The sequence below is a fragment of the Rhinolophus sinicus genome, chromosome 18 (genome assembly GCF_057876585.1).
Source record: "Rhinolophus sinicus isolate RSI-liver-muscle chromosome 18, RSI-T2T, whole genome shotgun sequence".
Lineage (NCBI taxonomy): Eukaryota > Metazoa > Chordata > Mammalia > Chiroptera > Rhinolophidae > Rhinolophus > Rhinolophus sinicus.
Window position 1 is genome coordinate 33,861,059 of NC_142518.1, and position 25,738 is coordinate 33,886,796.

Here is a 25,738-nt window from a genome sequence, read left to right on the forward strand (position 1 = left end):
TCACATAAAGGCAGAGGATTTTATCTGTTTTGTTCACTGTTATATTCCCAACTCCTAGAATAATGCCAGGCAAATAGGAGGCTCTTGATATTTATTATTAAATAAATATTTTCTTTGTTTTTCTAATTATGTAGGAGTCCAATACAGAAGATTAATAATATGTTTTTATAGCCCTCCCCCTCCCAAATATTCTGGCTCTCTTTTTTTTTTTTTTTTTTCAGATAGAGTTGGCCTTTTCACTTTTGGCAAAGGGATTGTCTATGAAGTCTGGAATATTCTTGGCTTTATTTGAGCTTTGGTTATTATGGGACTCTAGTCTCTTCCCTCTAGTTTCAGGCTCTTGGTTACCTCATACACCTCATGATTTAGGGTCTCCACAAGGACATTTTCTCCTGTCTGGTCAATGTGGGTCACAGGCCTCTCCAGCTTCACTCGGTCCCCAAGGAGGTCCATTATCCGCTCACACACTTGACCAGATCCTCCCACAAATTTCCTCTCCTGAAAAAGAAAAAAGGACTCAAGAGCTAGGTAGGAAATATAGGAATGCGTATAAATTATTAAATTAGTAGTTTTCCTTGTAAATCTTCACGTGAGATACACAAAATTTCATTTTGCTGTTGTGAATAGTGTCTTTCACCATTGTTTTCTAACTAGTTATTGCTGGCTTTTGACAAAGTTATAGGTTTTCTAACAGTCACCTTCTAGGCTATGCTCTTGAAGATTTCCAGTCTCCAACCTCAGCTCAACAACCTCAGCCTGACCTCATACCCCACCTGTCTGGTCACTACCCCTGCTCTGTGTCATATCTGTCTCCTTTTGTTGGATTGCTGGATCTGGTGAAGTTCTAACTACAGCTGGGCCACCAGTTGCCTAAGCTTGTTTTCCCCATCCTTGTTACTCAGGCTCAGAACCTCTCTGGCCGGCCCATCCCCAGGCCAGCCTACTGCCTGTGGCCGGCTGCCCATCTCATCCTGGGTCAGGTGCCTGCTGCTTCTGTGGTCAGTGAGGTCATTTTACCTCACTGCACCCACCTGCCCAAGCCCTGCTAAAGCTTCCAAAGGTTCTTCATGATCATGCATACACTCACTGTCTCCTCCTAAATTTTCAGTCCAGTTAATTTTTGAAAGACTATTTCAAATGGGTTTAGGAAGGAGAAAGAGAAGGAGAAGAAGAAGAAAAGGAGGAGAGGAGAAGGACAAAAGAGGGAAATGAGGAGAATTGGGGGAGGAAGAAGAAAGAGAGGAAAGGAAAATGACTATCAAGCTGACTATATAAGAACTCTAATCCACTTCCTACTGTGCCTACCGTAGTGCCTTACATAATGTTGGGGGTCAGGAAACAGGCAATGAATGAATGAATGAATTCCATTTGCTGTGTGTGCTTTAAATTGAAAATGTGTTTCTTACTTTCTAAAAAGTGCTCAAGTTATGTTCATCAGATGATCTACAAACCTATGAAATAATAACCAAATGTATACCTAATTGGAAAATTGCAAAACTACATGTAAAGAGACAAGTCTAATCTTAAAATGACATTGGCTGATGGGTTCTCACATTGAATACCTAACAACAGACTGTTCCTCACAAAAGCCACTTTGAGCTCTCAAGAGAAAATTCTAAAAGCCACAAGCCTGCCTCCTGTTTCATCTGTTCATGATTGAAGGATGATGCCAATCTTTTATATAGGCAGTGGTAGTTTTCTGTTGGAATGGTGGGGGTATGGATGGGTACCTGCCCTCCATTGGTTGTTGAGATGATCCTGGTCGTGCCCCCACACTGCTTCACATACCACAGGAACCAGAGAGCAGAGACTTCATGGGTCTCTGCAGTGACACACAGGTTCACAAAGAGAGTAGCAAACTTCTTTGCAGATCTGCTCAGGAAGAAACAAGAGTAAAATTGCCAAATGCAAGAGAACATCATGGTAATTCTCTGGAAATTATTCAAGCAATAATTTTACTTGGCTAAATTTGGCACAATTTGACAAGTCACAGAAAATTGTCACTAGAATCCTGTATTATAAAAAAAGGCAGCAGAGATTTGGGGAGTATGAGATTTATTTTGCCCTTAACCAAAATACCTTACTCAGATTCAGCTTGCACTCCATATTCTGTGCTGTCATGATTTCTCCCCACATACTTGCTACTCTTCCAGTGACCCCTACCTCACTAAAAGGCATCACCATTCATCCAATTGCTAAGGCCAACACTCTAGAAATCAACCTTAATTTCTCTCTTTCCATCACTCTCCCCCATCCAATCTATCAGTAAGTCCTGTTGTCTTTCAGCACATGACTCCACCTTCATCATCACCAATTTAGCATAATCTCTTGCCAGGAGCATTGCAATTATCTACTACAGACTGGTGTCTACCCCCACTTTCTTCACTTGGTATCTATTCAGTAGACTCAAATTCAGCTTTTTACCTCCCTCTCCTCAATGGTGCTTTTTCTAAAATGTAAATCAAATCCTGTCATTCCTGCTTAAAACGCTCCAGTGGCACCCTATCAAAACTAGAATAAGATTCAGAGACTTCAACATCATCACAATGGTGGCATGAGGTGAGCCTCTATAAATCTTCCCTGGAATTTACAACTAATCGAACGACTATAACTCCAAAAAGGACTCCCTGCACAGCAGACAGGCAGGACGAAGAGGCCCACTACTGAATTCACCTAAAGGAGGGCAAATCACGTGAGCAGGGGAGGAGGGAAGGGAGAAGTGCAGAGACGGAGCCGCCTGGGCGCAGGACGCAGACCTAGCTCAGTGGCCCGAACTCACTGCATCCCGGAACTACCTCAGCGGCTGGAGACGGAAGAACTCAGACTGCTAGGGCTCTGTTCATGGACCACAGGGCTGAGGGGACAGCATATAACACGGCTGGGCCCAACGTTCAAGGCAGAGAAGGGACTGAGGGAAGAGGGCTGAAAATGGTGGTTTAAACCCTCACTGCCAAGCAGAGAATGGAAGCCTTAGGCACAGAGACTAGCCGCCCCCTCCCTACCCACCCAGAGCTCGCTCTGCCCCCACCAGCACGGTGCTAGAAGCAGAACAGTAGCAGTGTCAGATCAAAGAACAGAATATATACATAGAAACAAATGACAATGAAAATACTTCCTACCAAAATTTTTGGGATGCAGCAAAAGCAGTTTGAAGAGGGAAATTTATCTCATTACAGGCCTATCTCAAGAAACAAGAAAAATCCCAAAATAAACAACCTCACGTTACACCTTAAAGAACTAGAAAAAGAAGAACAAGTGAAACCCAAGGTCAACAGAAGAAAGGAAATAACAAAAATCAGAGCAGAACTAAATGAAATAGAGAACAAAAAGACAATAGAAAAAATTAATGTGACAAAGAGATGGTTCTTTGAAAAGATTAATAAAATTGAAAAACCCTTGGCTAGACTCACTAAGAGAAAAAGAGAGAAGACACTAATTAACAAAATCAGAAATGAAAAAGGGAAGTTATCACAGACACCACAGAAATACAAAGGATCATCCAAGAATACTATGAAGGACTATATGCCACCAAATTCAATAACCTAGAAGAAATGGACAAGTTCTTAGAAACATATAGCCTTCAAAGGCTGAACCATGAAGAACTGGAAAATCTAAACAGACCGATCACCAGTAACGAAATTGAATCAGTCATCTAAAATCTTCCCAAAAGCAAAAGTCCAGGACCAGATGGCGTCACTAGTGAATTCTACCAAACCTTCAAAGAGGATCTAATACCAATCCTGCTCAAACTCTTCCAAAAGGTTGAAGAAGAGACAGTACTCCCTAACTCATTTTAAGAGGCCAACAATACCCTGATACCAAAACCTGGTAAGGACAACACAAAAAAAGAAAACTAAAGACCAATATCTCTGATGAACACAGATGCAAAAATCCTAAACAAAATTCTAGTAAATCGAATACAACAATGCATTAAAAAGATTATTCATCACGACCAAGTGGGGTTCATCCCTGAGGCACAAAGATGGTTCAACATCCGCAAATGCATCAATGTGATACATCACATAAACAAAATAAAGGACAAAATTCATATGATTATATCAATCAATGCAGAAAAAGCATTTGACAAGATACAACATCCATTTATGATTAAAACACTTAATAAAATAGGCATAGAAGGGAAATACCTTAACATAGTAAAGGCCATATATGATAAGTGCTCAGCTAATCTAATAATTAATGGTGAAAAACTGAAGACCTTTGCTCTACGTTCAGGAACATGACAGGGCTGTCCCCTATCACCTCTGCTTTTCAACATCGTGTTGGAAGTCCTAGCCAGAGCAATCAGGCAAGAGAAAGAAACAAAAGGCATCCAAATTGGGAATGAAGAAGTTAAAATATCACTCTTTGCAGATGACATGATGCTATATATAGAAAACCCTAAGACTCCACCGAAAAGCTACTAGAAACAATCAACGAATACAGCAAAGTTGCTGGCTACAATATGAGCGTACAAAAGTCCATTGCATTCCTATACACTAACAATGAAATCTCAGACAAAGAAATAATAAAAAAACAATTTCTTTTGCAATTGCAGCAAAAAGAGTAAAATACCTAGGAATAAACTTAACCAAGGATGTGAAGGACCTATATGCTGAAAACTATAAGACATTTTTGAAAGAAATTGAACAAGACACAAAGAAATGGAAAGACTTTACGTGATCATGGATTTGAAAAATCAACATAGTTAAAATGGCCATATTACCTAAAGCAATATACAGATTTAATGCAATCCCCATCAAAATCCCAATGTCATTTTTTAAAGAAATAGAGAAAAAACACATCAGATTTGTTTGGAACCACAAAAGACCCCGAATAGCCAAAGCAATCTTAAGAAAAAAGAACAATACTGGAGGTATCACACTCCCTGACTTTAGCTTGTACTACAGGGCTACAATAATCAAAACAGCATGGTAGTGGCCGAAAAACAGACACGTAGACCAATGGAATAGAATTGTGAACCCAGAAATAAAACCACATAAATATGGACAGATAATTTTTGACAAAGAAGCTAAAAACATACAATGGAGGAAAGACAGCCTCTTCAATAAATGGTGCTGGGAGAATTGGATAGCCACGTGCAAAAGAATGAAACTGGACTTCTATCTGTCACCATGTACCAAAATTAATTCAAAATGGATGAAAGACTTAAGAATAAGACCTGACACAATAAACTGCATGGAAGAAAACATAGGTACTAAACTTATGGACCTTGGGTTCAAAGAGCATTTTATGAATTTGACTCCAAAGGCAAGGGAAGTAAAAGCTAAAATAAACGAATGGGACTATATGAAACTTAAAAGCTTCTGCACAGCAAAAAAAAACCATCGACAAAATAAAGAGGCAACCAACTGAATGGGAGAAGATTTTTGCAAACAGTTCCTTGGATAAGGGGCTAATATCCAAAATATACAAGGAACCCATGCAACTCAACAACAAAAAAACAAACAACCCAACTGAAAAATGGGCAGAGGCCCTGAAGAGACATTTCTCCAAAGAGGACATACAAATGGCAAATAGACATATGAAAAAATGCTCAACATCACTAATCATCAGAGAAATGCAAATAAAAACCACCATGAGATATCACCTCACCCCAGTCAGAATGGCTATCATCAACAAGACAAATAGTAACAAGTGTTGGAGAGGCTGTGGAGAAAAAGGAACCTTCGTACACTGTTGGTGGGAATGCAGACTGGTGCAGCCATTATGGAAAGCTGTGTGGACGTTCCTCAAAAAATTACGAATAGAATTACCATATGACCTAGCAATCCCTCTCCCGTGTAGCTACCCAAAAAATCTAAAAACGTTTATACATAAAGACACGTGTGCTCCAATGTTCATTGCAGCTTTGTTTACGGTGGCCAAGACATGGAAACAACCAAAATGTCCTTCAATAGATGAATGGATAAAGAAGTTGTGGTATATATACAGAATGGAATACTGTTTGGCGGTAAGAAAAGATGATATAGGAACATTTGTGACAACATGGATGGATCTTGAGAGTGTAACGCTGAGCGAAATAAGTCAGACAGAAAAAGCAGAGAACCATGTGATTTCACTGATATGTGGTATATAAACCAAAAACAACAAAAGAACAAGACAAACAAATGAGAAACAGAAATAAATTTAATTTAAAAAAACCCTCATAGACACAGACAATAGTTTAGTGGTTACGAGAGGGTAAGGGGGGCGGGTGGTGGGAGGTGAGCATAAGGGGGATCAAATATATGGTGATGGAAGGAGAACTGACTCTGGGTGGTCAACACTCAATGGGATTTATAGATGATGTAATACGGAATTGTACACCTGAAATCTATGTAATTTTACTAACAATTTTCACCCCCATAAAGTAAAAAAAAAAGATTCAGAGACTTTACTGTGGCCTCCAAAGTTCTAAGTCATAAAGGCCATTCCTATCTTCTCTATATCATCCTAGAGCCTCTCTACTAATTGTAATGTCTCCTCAGAGGTGAACTCTTATATGTATATGAAAATGAACACTGGCTTTCACAGTCACAGCACTTTGTCATTCTCTATCATTTTCCCATAGTATCGTATCTTTAGAAATTTTTTTACTGTCTGAAATTTTCTTAATTATTATTATTTTTATTGCTGTCTCCCCCTCTAGAATATCAACAAATGAGAACAGGAATCTTAACTTTCTTTCTTACCATAGTGTCCTCTTTAATAAAAGTGCCTGGGACATAGTAAGCACTCAATAATTACTTTTTGGAAAATTAATGAATGGTTGATGAGAAATATCAATTAAATATTTTTTAAATTATCTATAATGCACAAAGAATATACTAGGTACTGTACCAAACACAGAATTAGTCAGTTATCTATTCAGATATTTTACTGCCTAATGGGGGACAAGCGCAAAGGATGGATGAGGGGAAAGCAATTAATAGAGCATAGATAGGTGAACTTTTACTTGGAGTTGTCAGGTAAATGGTGAGAGGTTATATCCTACCTACAGGCACACCAAAAAGTGAATGATTTCATGCAATTCAAATGACTCAGTTATATCTAACACACCCGAAAATTCACCAGTAGTAATGTGTACTCTGGAATATATTTAATAAGCACCAATCCCCCTTCTGACTTTGACATGAAGTTTGTGTGTTCTTAACATGGTTATGTCTGAGGCAGAATTTGACACCAGGTAGTGCTGACAATAAGTGAAATAAATAATACTGTCTTCCATTTATTGAACTCTTTCACACTCTTTGTTTTTTCCCCCCACATTCTATGGTTTTTAAATCTATTGTCTTATTGAACTGTTATAATAACTATAAGACAGCAATTATTTTTCCCCAGTTCACAAGCCCCAAAACAATCTCAAAGAGATTAGTAATATGTAATACGCAGCTCACTCAATGGTACAACTTCAAACTACATCATATCTGATTCAAACCTCATGTTTTTAATACCTCGAAATGCTTTATTATTAGTCTACTGACAAGTTGAATCAGGGCATCTCTCTACTCTAGTGTACCTTGACTCTGGAAGTTTGTAGAATCACACTGACACACATACCAGTTACTGACAGTGTTTGCATTAGATTTTCAAACTGTATTAGATTTTCAGCCATAATAACCTCACAAAACTTTTATGACAGCCCCATAATTTAGCCAGCAAATAGTGTAATATATATGTTCAAGTGATTTAGAGTTAGTTTTATAAGGTTCCTCATGATAACTGCAGGGATGGAAATTGCTGACTCAAAATTTCTTTGCAGAAGCAATTTGTGGCATCTAACGAAAGCAAATATCCAAACATTGGTTTAAAACGGTTTCACTTCTAAGTGAACACATCCTTTGCTGTTCCCTGATGTCTTATTTCTTTTATTCCTTCTTTTATAGGTGAATTGGGGCAGCAAAAGGTAAAGGGAGTAATAAATAACTAAAACTTAACGTTGCCCTAGCCAGACAGCCAATATTAAACAAAAATATTGCTGCGATTGCAGTTGTTATTGCTGCTGATTTAGTGAGAAAGATATAATCCTGGTTTGAAATGGAGGGAGATCTAAAGGCAATTTTCTCTGGAGGACCAGTCCATTCCTAATCCATTATTTGATTTACTCTGGGAGCTTCAGCGAGAAAAGAAATGAGAAGAACAATATCTGAGGGAAGGACGGTCAAGGAAGATAGTGCAATGATATTTTTGTACTCTTTGCCCCATTGACTTTTTAAAAGATAAATGTCATTATATTTTCTACATGAAAAATAGATACACATATAAAATTTGGAAAGTTCATAAAATAAAAAGGTAAGACAATGAGTGTCTTCCATATTTCTGCTCCCCAAAAGATAGTCACTAGTATCATTTTGATGCAGTTTTTTTAATTATAGGTTTTAAAAAGGGTATTTACAAAGCTATGACAACATTCTGAATTTAATTTGTGTTTCTGTAAAGTATTTTATAAATAATAACTGAAAGAGTAATCAACATTAGTCTTTGAATGTATGATTATGCTTTAGTTTGAATTATGATTGATTGAATACTCTGGGATTACTTCCTCTAAAACCAGGAAATATACATCTTACCTAGAAAAAGTTACAACATTACATTGTGTTCATATATTCCTAATGTCTCAGAATGCTTTATTTTGTCAGCTAACAACTAGAATTTCACTAAGGCGAGGACTAGGCCAAGGACTATGATAGAAAAATTCAGATTTCTATGACCCCAAAAGTAATATAATTAGTCCTATCTTCAAGGAGCTCTAAAGTTCTCTGGTGAGAAAAGACTTAACTCAATTTATTAAAAGCTTTTCATGATCAAAATGGCGGCGTGAGGTGAGCCTCTGTAAAGCTCCCCTGGAATTTACAACTAACTGAACAACTATAACTCCATGAAGGACGCATTGCACAGCAGACAGGCAAGACGAAGAGGCCACTACTGAATTCACCTAAAGGTGGGCGAATCACGCCAGCGGGGGAGGAGGGAAGGGAGAAGTGCAGAGACGGAGCCGCGGGCGCAGGACGCAGACCTAGCTCAGTGCTCTGAGCTCGCTGCATCCCGTAAGTACTGCAGCTGTGGGAGAGGGAAGAACTCAGATGGCTAGGGCTCCGCTTGTGGCCCACAGTGCTGAGGGGACAGCATATAACACAGCTGAACCCAATGCTCACGGCAGAGACCTCAGAGAAAAGACTGAGGGAAGAAGGCTGAAAGCGGTGGTTTCAGCCCTTACTGCCAAGCAGAGAATGGAAGCCTTAGGCACTGAGACTAGCCGCCCCCTCCCTACCCTCCCAGAGCTCCCCCTGCCATCACAGGCCCGGTGCTAGAAGCGGAACAGTAGCAGTGTCAGATCAAAAGAACAGAATATTTGCTGTTCTGAGAACTGTGGACAGCAGACACAGATTCACAGCCCAACTACTTCTGGCAAAGAGGAGGGAGCTGAGGAAGAAGGACCGGCAGTGGTGGTGGTCGCCGCCATTGTTCTGGGCCACTTCTTACAACTCAACCCGCCCCTGGCCCCACCTGTCTGGGTGGATCCCTGCAGCAGTAAACAGAACTGCTAAAACATATGGGCTCTGAATCTGGTGCAGGAAGAGCTTTGGAATTTCAAAAGCACTCTGCATACCCACACAGACACTGCGCCCTGTGACCCAGGCAAACTATTAACAGAGGAGAAGCCCGTCTCCGAGCGAACCCTCCATTGTGTGAGAAGCCGGAATAGTGCAGAGAAAACATAGCACAACCATGTGAGACAGAGAAAAGGGCTGCTTTGGAGAGAAAATAAACATTCTACCAACAAGTACTGGAAAACAAAAGAAAGACCTCTTCCTATCAACCTGTTGCAGAAGCCACTCCTGTAGATATCTAGGAAGAGAAATAATAAATCAGTAATTGCCATGAATAACCAAGGCAACAAGACAGCTCAGAAAGGAAGTGAAAAGTCTCCAGGAAAGGAACTTAAACATATGGAAATATGTGACTTAATTGACAGAGAATTCAAGATTGCAGTTCTGAAAAAACTCAACGAGATGAAAGAAAACACAGAAAGACAGTTTAATGAACTCAAACGCACAATCAAAGAACAACATGTGCATTTTACGAAAGAGATTGAAATTTTTAAAAAGAACCAAATAGACTTTCTGGAGATTAAGAACTCAATAGAAGAAATAAATAACCAGCATAGGTAGTAGAGTTGACCACATAGAGGAAAGAATCTGTGACATCGAAGATAGAAACCTGGAAATGACACGGATGGAAGAAGAAAGAGAATTGACACTTAAAAGAAATGAAAGAACTCTACAAGAACTTTCTGACTCCATCAGAAAGAGCAATATAAGAATAATGGGCATACCAGAAGGAGAAGAAAGAGAAAGGAACAGAGAATATATTCAAACAAATTGTTGATGACAACTTCCCAAACTTGTGGACAGAACAGGATCCCAGAATCCAAGAAGCAAATCGAACACCTAATAACCTCAAACCCAACAGGCCTTCTCCAAGGCACATTGTATTGAAGCTGTCTAAAATCAATGACAAAGAAAGAATCCTCAAGGCAGCCAGGGAAAAGCAGACAGTAACCTACAAAGGAAAGCCCATTTGATTATCATCAGATTTTTCAGCAGAAACTCTACAAGCCAGGAGGGAGTGGAACCAAATATTCAAACTACTGAAAGAGAGAAATTATGAGCCAAGAATAATATATCCAGCAAAGATATCTTTTAGATATGAAGGAGGAATAAAGACCTTTCCAGACATACAGAAGCTGAGGGAATTTTCTAATACATGACCTGCACTACAAGAAATACTAAAGGAGGCTATTCGACGACCATCAACAGGGACAATTTGTGGCAAACAAAACATAAAAGGGGGAGAGTAAAGGCCTGAACCGGAGTATAGGAATGGAGAAAGTAAGCGTGCTGAAGAAAATGGAATATTCTAAATATCAAACTTTCTTTACGTAAATTCAAGGGATTCAAGGGTAACCATTCAAAGAAAATCCAGAACTGAAATATATACTGTAATAAAACAAGAAACAAAGGGAAACATCATAGAATACCATCTCTCAGAAATAATAGACAACAAAAAGGCAAAGAAACAATGGAGACGCAGACTTACCAGAAAACTAAAGATAGAATGATAAGAAATCCTCACATATCAATAATCACCCTAAATGTAAATGGACTGAACTCACCAATAAAAAGGCACAGAGTAGCAGATTGGATCAAAAAACTAAACCCAACCATATGCTGTCTCCAGAAGACACATCTCAGCTACAAGGACAAGCATAGACTCAAAGTGAAAGGGTGGAAAATGACACTCCAAGCAAATGGTATCCAGAGAAAATGAGGTGTAGCCATACTGATATCAGATGAAACAGACTTCAGGGTGAAAAAGGTAACAAGAGACAAAGATGGGCATTGCATAATGGTAAAGGGGACTGTACAACAAGAAGACATAACAGTCATCAATATTTATGCCCCCAATCAGGGAGCACCGAAATACACCAAGCAACTACTAACAGAACTAAAGGGAGAAATTGACCAAAACACAATTATACTGGGGGACTTCAATACATCATTCACAGCTATGGATAGATCATCCAAACAGAAAATAAATAACAAAATAGCAGCCCTAAATGACACATTAGATGAAATGGACATAATTGACATATATAGAGCACTTCATCCTAAAACATCAGACTATACATTTTTTTCTAGTGTGCATGGAACATTCTCAAGGATAGACCATATATTGGGACATAAAATTAGCCTCAGCAAATTTAAGAAGATTGAAATGATACCAAGCATATTCTCTGATCACAAGGCTTTGAAATTGGATATCAACTGCCAAAAGAAAGCAGGGAAAAACACAAATACATGGAGATGAAACAATATACTTTTAAAGAACGACCAGGTCAAAGAAAACATTAGAGGAGAGATCAGAAGATACATAGAAACAAATGACAATGAAAATACTTCCTACCAAAATTTTGGGGATGCAGTGAAAGCAGTTTTAAGAGGGAAATTTATCTCATTACAGGCCTATCTCAAGAAACAAGAAAAATCCCAAATAAATAACCTCACGTTACACCTTAAAGAACTAGAAAAGGAAGAACAAGTGAAACCCAAGGTCAGCAGAAGAAAGGAAATAACAAAATTCAGAGCAGAACTAAATGAAATAGAAACAAAAAGACAATACACAAAATTAATGTGACAAAGAGCTGGTTCTTTGAAAAGATTAACAAAATTGAAAAACCCTTAGCTAGACTCGCTAAGATAAATAGAGAGCAGACACTAATTAACAAAATCAGAAATGAAAAAGGGGAAGTTATCACACACACCACAGAAATACAAAGGATCATCCAAGAATACTATGAATGACTATATGCCACCAAATTTAACAACCTAGAAGAAATGGACAAGTTCTTAGAAACATGTAGCCTTCCAAGCCTGAACCATGAAGGTCATCCAAAACATTCCCAAAAGCAAAAGTCCGGGACCAGATGGCTTCACTAGTGAATTCTATCAAACCTTCAAAGAGGATGCTGCTCAAACACTGCCAAAAAATTGAAGAAGAGACAGTACTCCCTAACTCATTTTATGAGGCCAACATTACCCTGATACCAAAACCTGGTAAGGACAACACAAAAAAAGAAAACTACAGACCACTATCTCTGATGAACACAGATGCAAAAATCCTAAACAAAATTCTAGCAAATCGAATACAATGATGCATTAAAAAGATTATTCATCACGACCAAGTGGGGTTCATCCCCGGGGCACAAGGATGGTTCAACATCCGCAAATCCATCAATGTGGTACACCACATAAACAAAATAAAGGACAAAAATCATATGATTATATCAATTAATGCAGAAAAAGCATTTGACAAGGTACAACATCCATTTATGATTAAAACACTTAATATAGTAGGTATAGAAAGAAAACACCTTAAGATAGTAAAGGCCATATATGACTAATCCTCAGCTAATCTCATAATTAATGCTGAAAAACTGAAGCCCTTTGCTCTATGTTCAGGAGCACGACAGGGCTGTTCCCTATCACCTCTGCTTTTCAACATTGTGTTGGAAGTCCTTGCCAGAGCAATCAGGCAAGAGAAAGAAATGAAAGGCATCCAGATTGGGAATGAAGAAGTTAAATTGTCACTCTTTGCAGATGACATGATGCTATACATAAAAAACCCTAAAGACTCCACCAAAAAGCTACGAGAAACAGTCAACGAATACAGTCAAGTTGCCGGCTACAAAATCAATGTACGGTAGTCCATTGCTTTCCTATATACTAACAATGAAATCTCCGAAAAATAAACAGAAAAACATTTCCTTTTACAATTGCAGCAAAAAAGAATAAAATATCTAGGAACAAACTTAACCAAAGATGTGAAAGACCTATATGCTGAACTATAAGACATTTTTAAAAGAAACTGAAGAAGAAACAAAGAAATGGAAAGATATTCCATGCTCATGGATTGGAAGAATGAACATAGTTAAAATGGCCATATTACCCACAGCAGTATACAGATTTAATGCAATCCCCATCAAAATCCCAAAGGCATTTTTTAAAGAAATAGAACAAAAATCATCAGATTTGTTTGGAACCACAAAAGACCCCGAATAGCCAAAGCAATCTTAAGAAAAAAGAACAATAATGGAGGTATCACACTCCCTCACTTCAGCTGGTACTACAGGGCTACAAAAATCAAAACAGCATGTTATTGGCAGAAAAACAGACACATAGACCAATGGGATAGAATTGAGAACTCAAGAATTAAACCACATAAATATGGACAGATAATTTTTGACAAAGAAGCAAAAAACATACAACGGAGAAAAGACAGCCTCTTCAATAAATGGTGCTGGGAGAATTGGATAGCCACGTGCAAAAGAATGAAACTAGACTGCTATCTGTCACCATGTACCAAAATTAATTTAAAATGGATCAAAGACTTAAGCATGAGACCTGACACAGTAAACTGCATTGAAGAAAACATAGGTACTAAACTTATGGACCTTGGTTCAAAGAGCATTTTATGAATTTGACTCCAAAGGCAAGGGAAGTAAAAGCTAAAATTAACGAATGGGACTATATGAAACTTAAAAGCTTCTGCAGAGCAAAAGAAACCATCGACAAAATAAAGAGGCCACCAACTGAATGGGTGAAGATTTTTGCAAACAGTGCCTCCGATAAGGGGCTAATATCCAAAATATACAAGGAACTCATGAAACTCAACAACAAAAAAACCAACAACCCAATTGAAAAATGGGCAGAGGACCTGAAGAGACATTTCTCCAAAGAGGACATACAAATGGCAAATAGACATATGAAAAAATGCTCAACATCACTAATCGTCAGAGAAATGCAAATAAAAACCACCATGAGATATCACCTCACCACAGTCAGAATGCCTATCATCAACAAGACAAATAGTAACAAATGTTGGAGAGGCTGTGGAGAAAAAGTAACCCTTATACACTGTTGGTGGGAATGCAGACTGGTGCAGCCGTTATGGACGGCAGTGTGGAGGTTCCTCAAAAAATTACGAATAGAATTACCATATGACCCAGCAATCCCTCTACTGGGTATGTACCCAAATAATCTGAAAACGTTTATACATAAAGACACGTGTGCTCCAATGTTCATTGCAGCTTTGTTTACGGTGGCCAAGACATGGAAACAACCAAAATGTCCTTCGATGGATGAATGGATAAAGAAGTTGTGGTATATATACAGAATGGAATACTATTTTGCGGTAAGAAAAGATGGTATAGGAACATTTGTGACAACATGGATGGATCTTGAGAGTATAATGCTAAGCGAAATAAGTGAGACAGAAAAAGCAGAGAACCATATGATTTCACTGATATGGGGTATATAAACGAAAAACAACAAAAGAACAAGACAAACAAATGAGAAACAGAAACTCATAGACACGGACAATAGTTTAGTGGTTACCAGAGGGTAAGGGGGGTGGGAGATGAGGGTAAGGGGGATCAAATATATGGTGATGGAAGGAGAACTGACTCTGGGTGGTGAACACACAATGGTATTTATAGATGATGTAATACAGAATTGTACACCTGAAATCTATGTAATTTTACTAATAATTGTCACCCCAGTAAATTAATAAAAAGCTTTTCATAACATAAGTTAAAAAACAAATGCAGCTAATTAAATACTGAGTATATTTTGAAAATCTAATGTATAGAATTAAAAAGTAAATTCTGTGCCTTTGTTATAATCAAAATAAATTATATTACAAATTACATTCTCAAAAGAGTGGTGAATAGCATTAGATAAGTATTAAAAAGTATATAATTAATAGGCATTGATTTCATGATAATAAATGGATTTTATTACTCTAGAATTGGTTCCTTTTAACGGTTGAAGACATAGTAGAAGCACAAAGATGCTTATGACAGATAACTCTCTATTAATAATAATAATAATAATAATGAAAAACTAGAAGTAACCAAAATGACCAATAAGATATTAATGGATAAATGCATTATGGTATTCACTTTCTATGGAATATTCTGCAACCATAAAATATTATGTTTGGTGAATTATTTTTAAAGACGTGGATAAATTTTGTATTGTAATATTAGGGGTTAAAAACATTTTGATGGATGACCATTGCTTTTGTAGTGCACATAGTTTCCTTTTTAGAAATGAGAATGTGTATCACACTGTATATACTCAATGCCAGCTTGCTTTTCTATGTGTTTAATACAGTTTTTAAAGCCCTTAAATATTCTTGTATGTTGTTTTGTTCATCTGAAACTAGTAATAAAAACCTTAGAAAATATTCTTCTACAACATGATTTTTAAAAACTGTAGAGTATTCCATTTTTCAGATGTCCAGTAATTAATTTAACCAATCTTGTATTATTAGACATTTACATTTTCCCTTTTAAAAATAGTAATTTGAATCTCTCTCTCTCCCTTTCTCTCTCTCCTTTTCTCCTTTCCGGTGTGTCTTTCTCCCTGTCTTCTTTTCTCTCTCCTTCTTTAAGCTATATTGTAAGAAGTTGAATTTATACTGGGGGTGCCAAAAAAAATGTATGCACATGACTTGTATTCATCTTTTGTTTTCGGTATATATTCAGTATAACAATTTTAATAGTTTTTTCCTGTCTTAAATTGTGTATAGATTTTTTGCCACCCTCTGTATATCAAGTAGTATATAAATTTTATGTCTTTTGATTATTTCCATATCTTAGATTGAGATATTCCTAAAAACTTGTTTTTTATTTTTAGTTGTCAGTGCTCCAGCTTCCCTCCCCAGTGCACAGGAAACGAAGACATCAACCCCTGAGCCAAACATATTCCCAACTCATGCTATTTAGCATGAAAGGACAATCTCCTGGAAGTTACCATCCATTTCTCTTACTTTGTTTACCACAAATTCACCATGTTCTTCTTCCCTCTACAGTTGTGAATTATCCAGAGAACTTTTCTAGAAGTTCCTCTTCAAATCCTTGAAGAGTTGTACCCATAAGGTGTTTCAAATGTATATGGTAATGCACCATCTCTACACTTGACCACCAGTGAAGTTCACAAAAGTATTCCTACATTAACAACTTGGTAAGTTAGATCTTTAAGCAAATGGTCTTTAAGCTGTTCTAAGTTAAGGAGTTGGCACATTCTGGTCTGTTCTGAGGACTTCATGGGATAATACCAGCTTTGTGGTGCAAAACTATTCCAAAGATGTAGGTTCGATGTGTAGATACCTTTAGGGCAGGACCCATTTCCAATATTTTTCAGCATTTTACCTGGCCAAATGGCATGGGTTTAGACACAAAGCAGCTACTTGCCCAATCCATCTTGAATAATATTGCTAAATAAACCTAAAAGAGTCACAATACATGTCTGTGTGTAATGGAGAGTCTTACTCAGTCCAGCAGATCTTGTCTAGCAGCTCCTTCATCGTCATGTGGTCCCAGTCTTCTGCAAGGGGTGCCTTCCACGGAGCATCACTGGGAATCTACATTCAGATAAGGATTTGGAGTGGGGGGAATGTAATTTTCTACTTAAAAAAAAAAAAAACTATTTCAAAAGTACATATTAAAAACTCTAACTTAAAGACGGAAAGTGTAAGTTTTCCAAATCCTCCAATGGTGACTTACTGCACAGCCAATGCTGTCTGTGTAGCTTTCCTATTATAGACCTATAGCACGTGATCAATATTTAATTGATGATAACACTTCCTGCACAATAAATGGAGGCTATATTGTAATTGGTCTGTTCCCAAATATCAATTACTAAGTTACCGTGTTTCCCCGAAAATAAGACCTAACCGAAAAATAAGCCCTAGCATGATTTTTCAGGATGACATACCCTGAACATAAGCCCTAATGTGTCTTTTGGAGCAAAAATTAACATAAGACCCAGTCTTATTTTCGGGGAAACATGGTACTTACTTAGAGAGAATATTTATAAATTCAACTCCTTAACACAGATCAGACAGCTGTACCAAATCATGTCTAAATTGGGGTTTCAGGTCAGGTTCTGTGTGTTTTTACTTATGAGTTGCAGGTTTGGGCATGGTGGTGACTCAAAGACCCAGAAGTCTTAATTTATTATGTCCTGAGGATTTTCTAGATTAGAAACATCATCCCAGGAAGGCTGAGTAACATATGATCTTCTCCCCCTTCATTAGTAGTATACAGCAGTCTGTTGGACCTCTCATTCTCTTAGGAGTTAGAAACAAGTTCATTCATTCATTTCATAAATCATTACTGAAAGTTACTCTGTGCTACACAATGTGCTACACATTGGTGATATGTTGCATCTTCTTTCTTTTAAACGTATTATGAAAAATGCAAATGTAGTCAAAGAAGCTTTAGGAAGCTTTACCTCTTGTCCCATTTCATCCATTGTCCTCCAAAGGTTGTTATGATCTAGGTAGGTAATTGGATTCCACACAGATGGGAATGGGCCCCTGAACGGGTATGATTTGCCCTGTGAGATACAAAATATTTTTAAAAGGAAACATTTACTACAGTGTAAAAGTACTTAAATATGCCAAGTAGGTAAATGCCTGCAAGCAAAATCATGTTAGTCATCAATATGTAATATACACTCAAGTGTTTCAGTTCCTTGTGGCCTCAGAGCCCTACTTAACTTTTCGGAATAGATATTTCAAACAAAATTCTGTTACCTAAATAAATTTGGTGCTATAACAAACACAATTAAAAAATTTCTTTCTGAATTGAAACCCTTACCATGTAAAATTTAAATGCAAGTACAGAAGTGAGTTTACCTAAATTAATCTCATTTGCCAACAATGCTTGCTAATATCTCAGTGTCAGGAGACCCTGTATACCTGGAGCGTCAGAAAATTACAAACTATAAACATTACACAAGGTAGAAGTAGACGAAAAATCAATTGCAGAAATGCAACCATCTGTAGAAAGAGCCACAAAACAGGGCCTAGGAAGCTTTCCCAAGGAATCAGAAGCCCTACATCAACTAAGGAGTTCTCAGAGATCAGCAAGGTCAAAGCAGAAAGAAGAGACTGCTTCCCATCTCTCCTTGGGACATGTTTATTCTACCTGGCTCTCCCAGCAGGGCAGGGACACCTTGACACAGAGATGAAGGAAACACATTTCTCCAAGGGTAAATAATAAGACAACCTTTAAGTCATCTCTGGGAGGCTTAATTCATTGATGACAGTTAAGGGACATGCACAAAAACCACTTTGGGTCCATTTGAAAACCTGAGTCAGAAACCAGGCTGTGCATTCTGACATCAACTTTCAACTGAATTGAAAAAACTCAAGGTCCACAGTTAACCAATCTCACAACTCTCAGTCATTCAGCAAAGATTTATCTCATGTTGATTTTGCAGGAAGAGAAACTAGAGTTGTGAATGAGATATCATGTTTCTTTGTTTTTTTTGAGGGAAAACCATATTTCTTTCTTTATTTTAAAATTTATTTTCAATTACAGTTGATATACAATATTTTATTAGTTTCAGGTGTACAACATAGTGACTAGACATTTATATACCTTATGAAGTAATCTCGATAAGTCTATACCCATCTGACACCATACATAGTTATTACAATATTTTTGACTGTATTCTCTTCTCTATGCTGTACTTTATATCCCCAAGACTATTTTTATAACTGGAAATTTGTACTTCTTAATCATGTTCATTCTTGTAGTAATTCTGTGATCTTGTTCCTCTCTCTCCAACAAGGCCATAAGATTCTCAGGGAAGAGTTATTACACAGGCTTCCATTTATTCTTGCATTAGGGTTCTCCAGAGAAACAAAACCAATAAGATGTGTGTGGTGGGGGGAGTGGGGAAAGGAAGGTTAATTTTAAGGAATTGGTTCAGGCAATTGTGGAGGTTTGGCAAGTCTAAAATCTGTAGGATAGGCTGGCAGACTAGAGACCCGGGGAATAGTTGCCATTCAAGTTCAAAGGCAGTCTGCTGTCAGAATTCCCTTGGGTGAAACCCACTCACATTATGGAGGGTAATCTGCTTTATTCAAAGTCTACTGATTTAAATGTTAATCTCATCTAAAAAATACCTCACAGAAACAACTAGAATGGTGTTTGACGAAATGTCTAATTATTGTGGCCTAGTCAATTGACACATAAAATTAACCATCACACCACTTAATAAACTTTATTGAGGTGTAATTTACACACAATGAAATTATTTTAAATGCATGATTTGGGGAGTTTTGACTCATGCAAGCACCTGTGTAACCATCATCACAACCAACACATAAAACAATCCCATCACCCCAGAAAGTTCTCTCTTGCCCCTTCCCAGTCAATCCCTGCCTGCTTTCTAGCCCCAGATAACCACTAATTAGTGTTCTGTCATTATAGATTGGTTTTGCCTGTTCTAGTTTTTTCTTAAAAACAGAATCATGCAATATGTATGATTCTAGGTTTATCTGTCTTCTTTTGCTTGGCATAACATAATGTTCTTGATGTCTGTCCATGTTGCAGTTTGTTCCCTTTTATTGCTGAGTAGTATTCCATTATATGTACGTACCATGGTTTGTTTATCCATTCCCCTGTTGATAACTCTTTCTAGTTTTGATCTACTGTGAATAAGCTGCTATGAACATTCTTGTACAGGTCATTTTGTGTACATGTTTTCCTTTCTGTTGGGTAAATGCCTAGGAATGGAATGGCAGAGCTGTATTGTATGTGTAACTTTTTAAGTTTCCCAAGGTGGTTGTACCACTTCACATTCTCACCAACAATGTATGTGTTCTACTTGCTCCACATCCTGACCAACACTGTGGACTTTTCTTTTATGCTTTATGTTTTAAATACACTTTTTATGTTAAATAATATTAGATTTACCAGAGAAGTTGCAGAGACAGTATAGAAAGTGTCTGTATATCTCTCAACTAATTTTCTCTAATGTTAACATCGTATATTACCATTGTATATTTATCAAAACCAGGAGATTGACACTGGTACATCACTATTTATGAAACTTCAGACTTCATTTGGACTTCACCAGTTTGTGGACTAGTGTACTTCTTGTGTTCCAAGATCCCATGCAAGATAGCACATTACATTTAGTCGTCAAGTCTCCTTGGTCTCCTCGGGTCTGTGACAGTTTCTCAGTCTTTCCTTGTTTTTCATGACCTTGACACTGGTCAGGTATTTTGTAGAATGTCCCTCTATTTGGATATTTGAAGGTTTTTCTCATTTTTAGATGGGGGTTTGGAGTTTGGAGGAAGAACAGAACAGGGCCAAAGTGCCCTTCTCATCACATCATGATAGCCTCTTGACATCATTAGGGATGTTAATTTGATTCCTTGGTTAAGGTAGTGCGTATCAGGTTTCTCCACTGTAAAGTTACTATTTTCCCCTTTCCATGCTTGGTGCTTTGGAAAAGAGTCACTAAGTTCAGCCCATCCTCAAGAGGAGATAGTGGGAAGTTCTACTTCCTAGAGGGAGAGTATCCACATATTTTTAAAAAATTCTTCTCTAAGGAAGATTTGCCTCTTTCCCCTATTATCTATTTATTCACTTATTTATATCAGTATGGACTTACATATATTTACTTTATATTTTGGGTTATAATCCAATACTAGAATTATTTAATTTTTTGCTCAAGTTGTTCCACCAGTGGCCATTGTGAACTCCTGTGTCCTTTTGACATTCTCCCATCCTTTTGTTTCTTGAGCACTTCCTTCATTTTTGGCACTAGAAGACTCCTCAGGCTCATCTCTGCCCCAGCCCTAGGAACTGCCATTTCTCCAAGAAGTCTTTGTTCCTTTTATCAAAAGAATAGTATTTGGAAGCAACTTCTGGCTGCTAGGTGTATGTTAGCTTAAAAAAAAAAGCTTTATTAATATATAATTCACATAACATGCTACACAATTTGCATGCTGATTTTTATAAACCTCTATGTATGAGGTCAGACAACTAAGTTCATAAACTTATCCTAGAAAAAGCGATACATACCTCATTGCTGAATATCACTATGGTCACCTTCAAAGTTCTCCTTTTGGGAAGCTATGAACTGACGCCAGTGCCTAGTCCACCCTTCAAAGCAATTTTGGAACTCTTTTTCTGGAATGGCCATCAGAACTGTTGTTATATTACCCTTGGTGCCCTGAATGTCATCAAAATGTCTTCCTTTCAATATTTCCTTTATCTTCAGGTAAAGAAAGAAGTCATTGAGGGCCAGGTCAGGTGAGTAGGGAGGGTGTTCCAATAGTTATTTGTTTACTGGCTAAAAGCTCCCTCACAGACAGTGCTGTGTGAGCTGGTGCATTGTCGTGATGCAAGAGCCATGAATTGTTGGCAAAAAGTTCAGGTCATCTAACTTGTCATGCAGCCTTTTCAGCACTTCCAAATAGTAAACTTGGTGAACTGTTTGTCCAGTTGGTACAAATTCATAATGAATAATCCCTCTGATATCTAAAAAGGTTAGCAACATCATTGCAACAAATTCACAAACTTAATTGTCAGACCTCGTATGACTCCATCAGAGCTCAGCACAGAGAACTTATTCAGCAGAAACCTATGGATTGATCCATGGGTCACTCTCAATAAAGAACATGTGGAAACCAGTCCAGCTCTGCCTCTACTAAGCTGATTGACACAGAGCAAGTGAGTTGCATAATGTCGTTGGGCCCAGATAGCAATCTTACCAATTAAATGTCTCTTGGCCCCATTATCCTCCTCCAAGAAGTATGTTGAGATTACTGTGAACAGCTGGGTTAGGTGGCCTTCTCAGTGACCCAGAGCTTTCCATTTACCTTTTACCTGCCAGTAACTTCACTGCACCAGCATCATGTATTTACCATTGTGTGTCATCCATTGGATTCTAAGCTGCAAGAACATGGGCTCTGAAGCCAGTTTACCTGGGTCAAGTCATGGATCTGCCACTCACTAGCTGTGTTAAGTTGCTTAACCTCTTTGTGCTTCAGTTTAATAATATGTCAAATGGGATGACAGTAACTACTTCACAGATGTACTGGAAAGATGAAGTGAATTGAGCCATGTAAGTTACTTTGAACAGTGGCTGTCATGTTGTATGTTCTCAATAAATGTTGTTATTACTGCAGCTTCTACTGTTATAATCTTTCCATGCCTAGGGCCTGTTGGCACAGATTGCTGGCACACAGTAATTTCACAATAAATATTTGATATTATCTTAGCTGTGTGACCTTGAACTTGTTATCTAACACACAGTGTTCTGAATTCTAAAATGATCTTTTATATTTAGGTTTTCTCTTAGTCCATTCAGACTGCTATAACAAAATACCATTGACTGAGTGCCTTATAAACAAAAGAAATGTATTCTGTTTTTGAGGTTGAGAAGTCCAAGGTCAAGGCACCAACAGATTTAATGTCTGGTGAAGACCAACTTCCTGGTTCATAGATGGCCATCTTCTCACTGTGTCCTCACATATTGGAAGAGACAAGGGAGCATTCTGGAGTCTCTTATATAATGGCACTGATCTCATTTAGGAGGACTCTGCCCTCATGACCTAATCATCTCCCAAAGGTCCCATCTCCTAATATAATCTCATTGTCATTATATGCAGATGACATGATACTATATATAGAGAACACCAAAGATTCCACCAAAAAACCTATTATAACCGATAAATGAATTAAGTAAAGTAGCAGGATATACCATGATGAAGAAGAAGAAGAAGACAACATTTACCCTTTTATGTACTTATTTACTGACAGTGCTTGAGGTAACAGCTTACTCAAATTTATAAAAGAGATTATTCTTTTATAAGATTAGGGAAAGCTTCTGATAAACACAGGAAAGAGCTATTGTTAGACCCATAAAAACTCAAATCTTCAAGCTTCGGGGAATAAGTAGAGTAAGGAGGGAATATCTAAATTTATTTTACACAACCAAAGGCACTGTAAGAGTTCTGTGCCTCAGATTTGGCACTTGTAGAAAAACAGTCCAGTGATTGTTACTATTTAGAACACTGTCCAAGGAGGCCTGTTTTCCTGAAGAAATCATCAGAAGACATTAGAGTAAGTCCCCAGTTCAGGGCGCTCCTGTGTTACAAAGTCTAAATACATACAGCATTTTTGTTTTAACTTCACAACAGAGCCCTTTGAGGTAGGCCCAGCAGAAGTTATTTCTTCCTTTTATAGGAAAAAATAAATAAAGCTCACATAAATTTAAAGGACTGGTTCGTGATCTTACAGCTCATGAGTGGAAACTACTAGAGGTTCAATTTTATTTACAGTAGTTGTCAAGGTCACAAGTGGGTGGGTGGGGGATGGGAATGTCTGGCAAATCAGCACAAACCATTCATTAGAGTTGTTAAGCATATACTGGTAACTAATATTAAAATCTCTGTGATATAAATTAAGTGTCCATAGCAAGCACCATGAGAAAGAGATACCAACACAGGGATTCTGGGATTTGAGAGCAAGGTACATTGTCCTATGGGCTCTCTAAAAGAAATAGTGGAAGGAATTTAGGGGCAAACAGGTAGTACAGAGGAGTTCAAAGCAGCTCCAAGCTCTTCAGGGCTCACTTCAGGGAGGGTGGGCACTTGTGGAGAGCCAAGGATGAAAGGCATACATCCCTGCTGGTGGGGAGAAAGCAAAACCTGGAAGTTATTCTTCATGTAAATGTTATATATCATATCATACATATATACATATACACATGTATGTATGTGTTTTATCCTTACAGAAATTTTAGATGACAAAGAAAACTATAAAGAAACAGTAAGCATTCATAATCCCACCAAGTAGAACTGTATCATGGCCATTAACATTTCAGCATGTTTCGTTCATCTTTTCATATGTTTTATACATTGTACAGTTGAGGTCTTATTGTATACACTATTATTGTCCTACTAGTTTCCAGTGAATGTTGCATCCTAAACATTTCCCATGTCATTCATTTATTCATTAGGGATACTTTCCTTATTATTATATACAATTCCATAATGTGCACAGAACAGTAGTTCTCCAACTGTGGTCCGAGGACCCCTTAAGTTACCCTAAACACATTCACGGTGTTTATGAGGGTCTCCCCTTTCCAACCACACATGAGGGAAGGTTTTCTTCATGTATTTCAACCAAAACAACACTTTGCAACACCTTGAAGGCCAATGCAGATATGAGAATCGAGCTGTGTCCTATCAAGCCAGATGTGAAAGAGATATGCAGAAATGTAAATCAATGACACTCACTAATTATTTTTTTATAAACTTTTTTTTCATAAAAATATGTTAACTTGCAATAGGGTTTCTGTTATTTTAGGAGAATTAATAGATATTGTTAACAATTCTCAGTTCCAATTCCTAATAAGGGAAATACAATGAGCAAAAGCTCATTGAGGTTCTCAATCATTTTTTTTTTAATTTATTGGGGTGACAATTGTTAGTAAAATTACATAGATTTCAGGTGTACAATTCTGTATTACATCACCTATAAATCCCATTGTGTGTTCACCACCCAGAGTCAGTTCTCCTTCCATCACCATATATTTGATCCCCCTTACCCTCATCTCCCACCCCCCACCCCCTTACCCTCTGGTAACCACTAAACTATTGTCTGTGTCTATGAGTTTTTGTTTCTCATTTGTTTGTCTTGTTCTTTTGTTGTTTTTGGTTTATATACCCCATATCAGTGAAATCATATGGTTCTCTGATTTTTCTGTCTGACTTATTTCGCTTAGCGTTATACTCTCCAGATCCATCCATGTTGTCACAAATGTTCCTATATCATCTTTTCTTACCGTCGAATAGTATTCCATTGTGTATATATACCACAACTTCTTTATCCATTCATCTATCAAAGGACATTTTGGTTGTTTCCATGTCTTGGCCACCGTAAACAAAGCTGCAATGAACATTGGAGCACACGTGTCTTTATGTATAAATGTTTTCAGATTTTTTGGGTAGATACCCAGGAGAGGGATTGCTAGGTCATATGGTCAGGATGGCTTTTAAGAGGCCAACAGAACTGATTCAAACGGGCTCTGAAAATTGATAGCTGTGTGAGTACTGGCAAGTTGCTCAACATCTATGTATTCTTATATTTAGATTTGGAATAATGGTACCCATCTCACAAGGCTATTGTAGAAATTAACTGAGATTATACCGGGCAAACAGGATGTGCTCACTAAATGGATGTTGCTGACGGTTCTGTAATCATGACGAATGTCCCATCATTTATATACAACTTATTACCCATAAACCATGTCCACATTTTTTATTAATCCTCTTTGGATACATTCCTAGAATCAGA

General features: G+C 37.6%; 1 protein-coding gene across 1 annotated transcript in view; it reads right to left on the reverse strand.

The window, feature by feature from the left end:
* Nucleotides 1-25,738, reverse strand: part of MAOB (monoamine oxidase B) — a 136,985-nt gene that overhangs the window by 26,523 nt on the left and 84,724 nt on the right. The window contains exons 4-7 of the mRNA XM_019717754.3: nt 17,862-17,966; nt 16,898-16,989; nt 1,731-1,872; nt 349-498 (exon numbers count right to left, since the gene is read on the reverse strand). Coding sequence (XP_019573313.3) covers nt 349-498; nt 1,731-1,872; nt 16,898-16,989; nt 17,862-17,966 — 489 coding nt within the window. The remainder of the gene's footprint in view (nt 1-348; nt 499-1,730; nt 1,873-16,897; nt 16,990-17,861; nt 17,967-25,738) is intronic.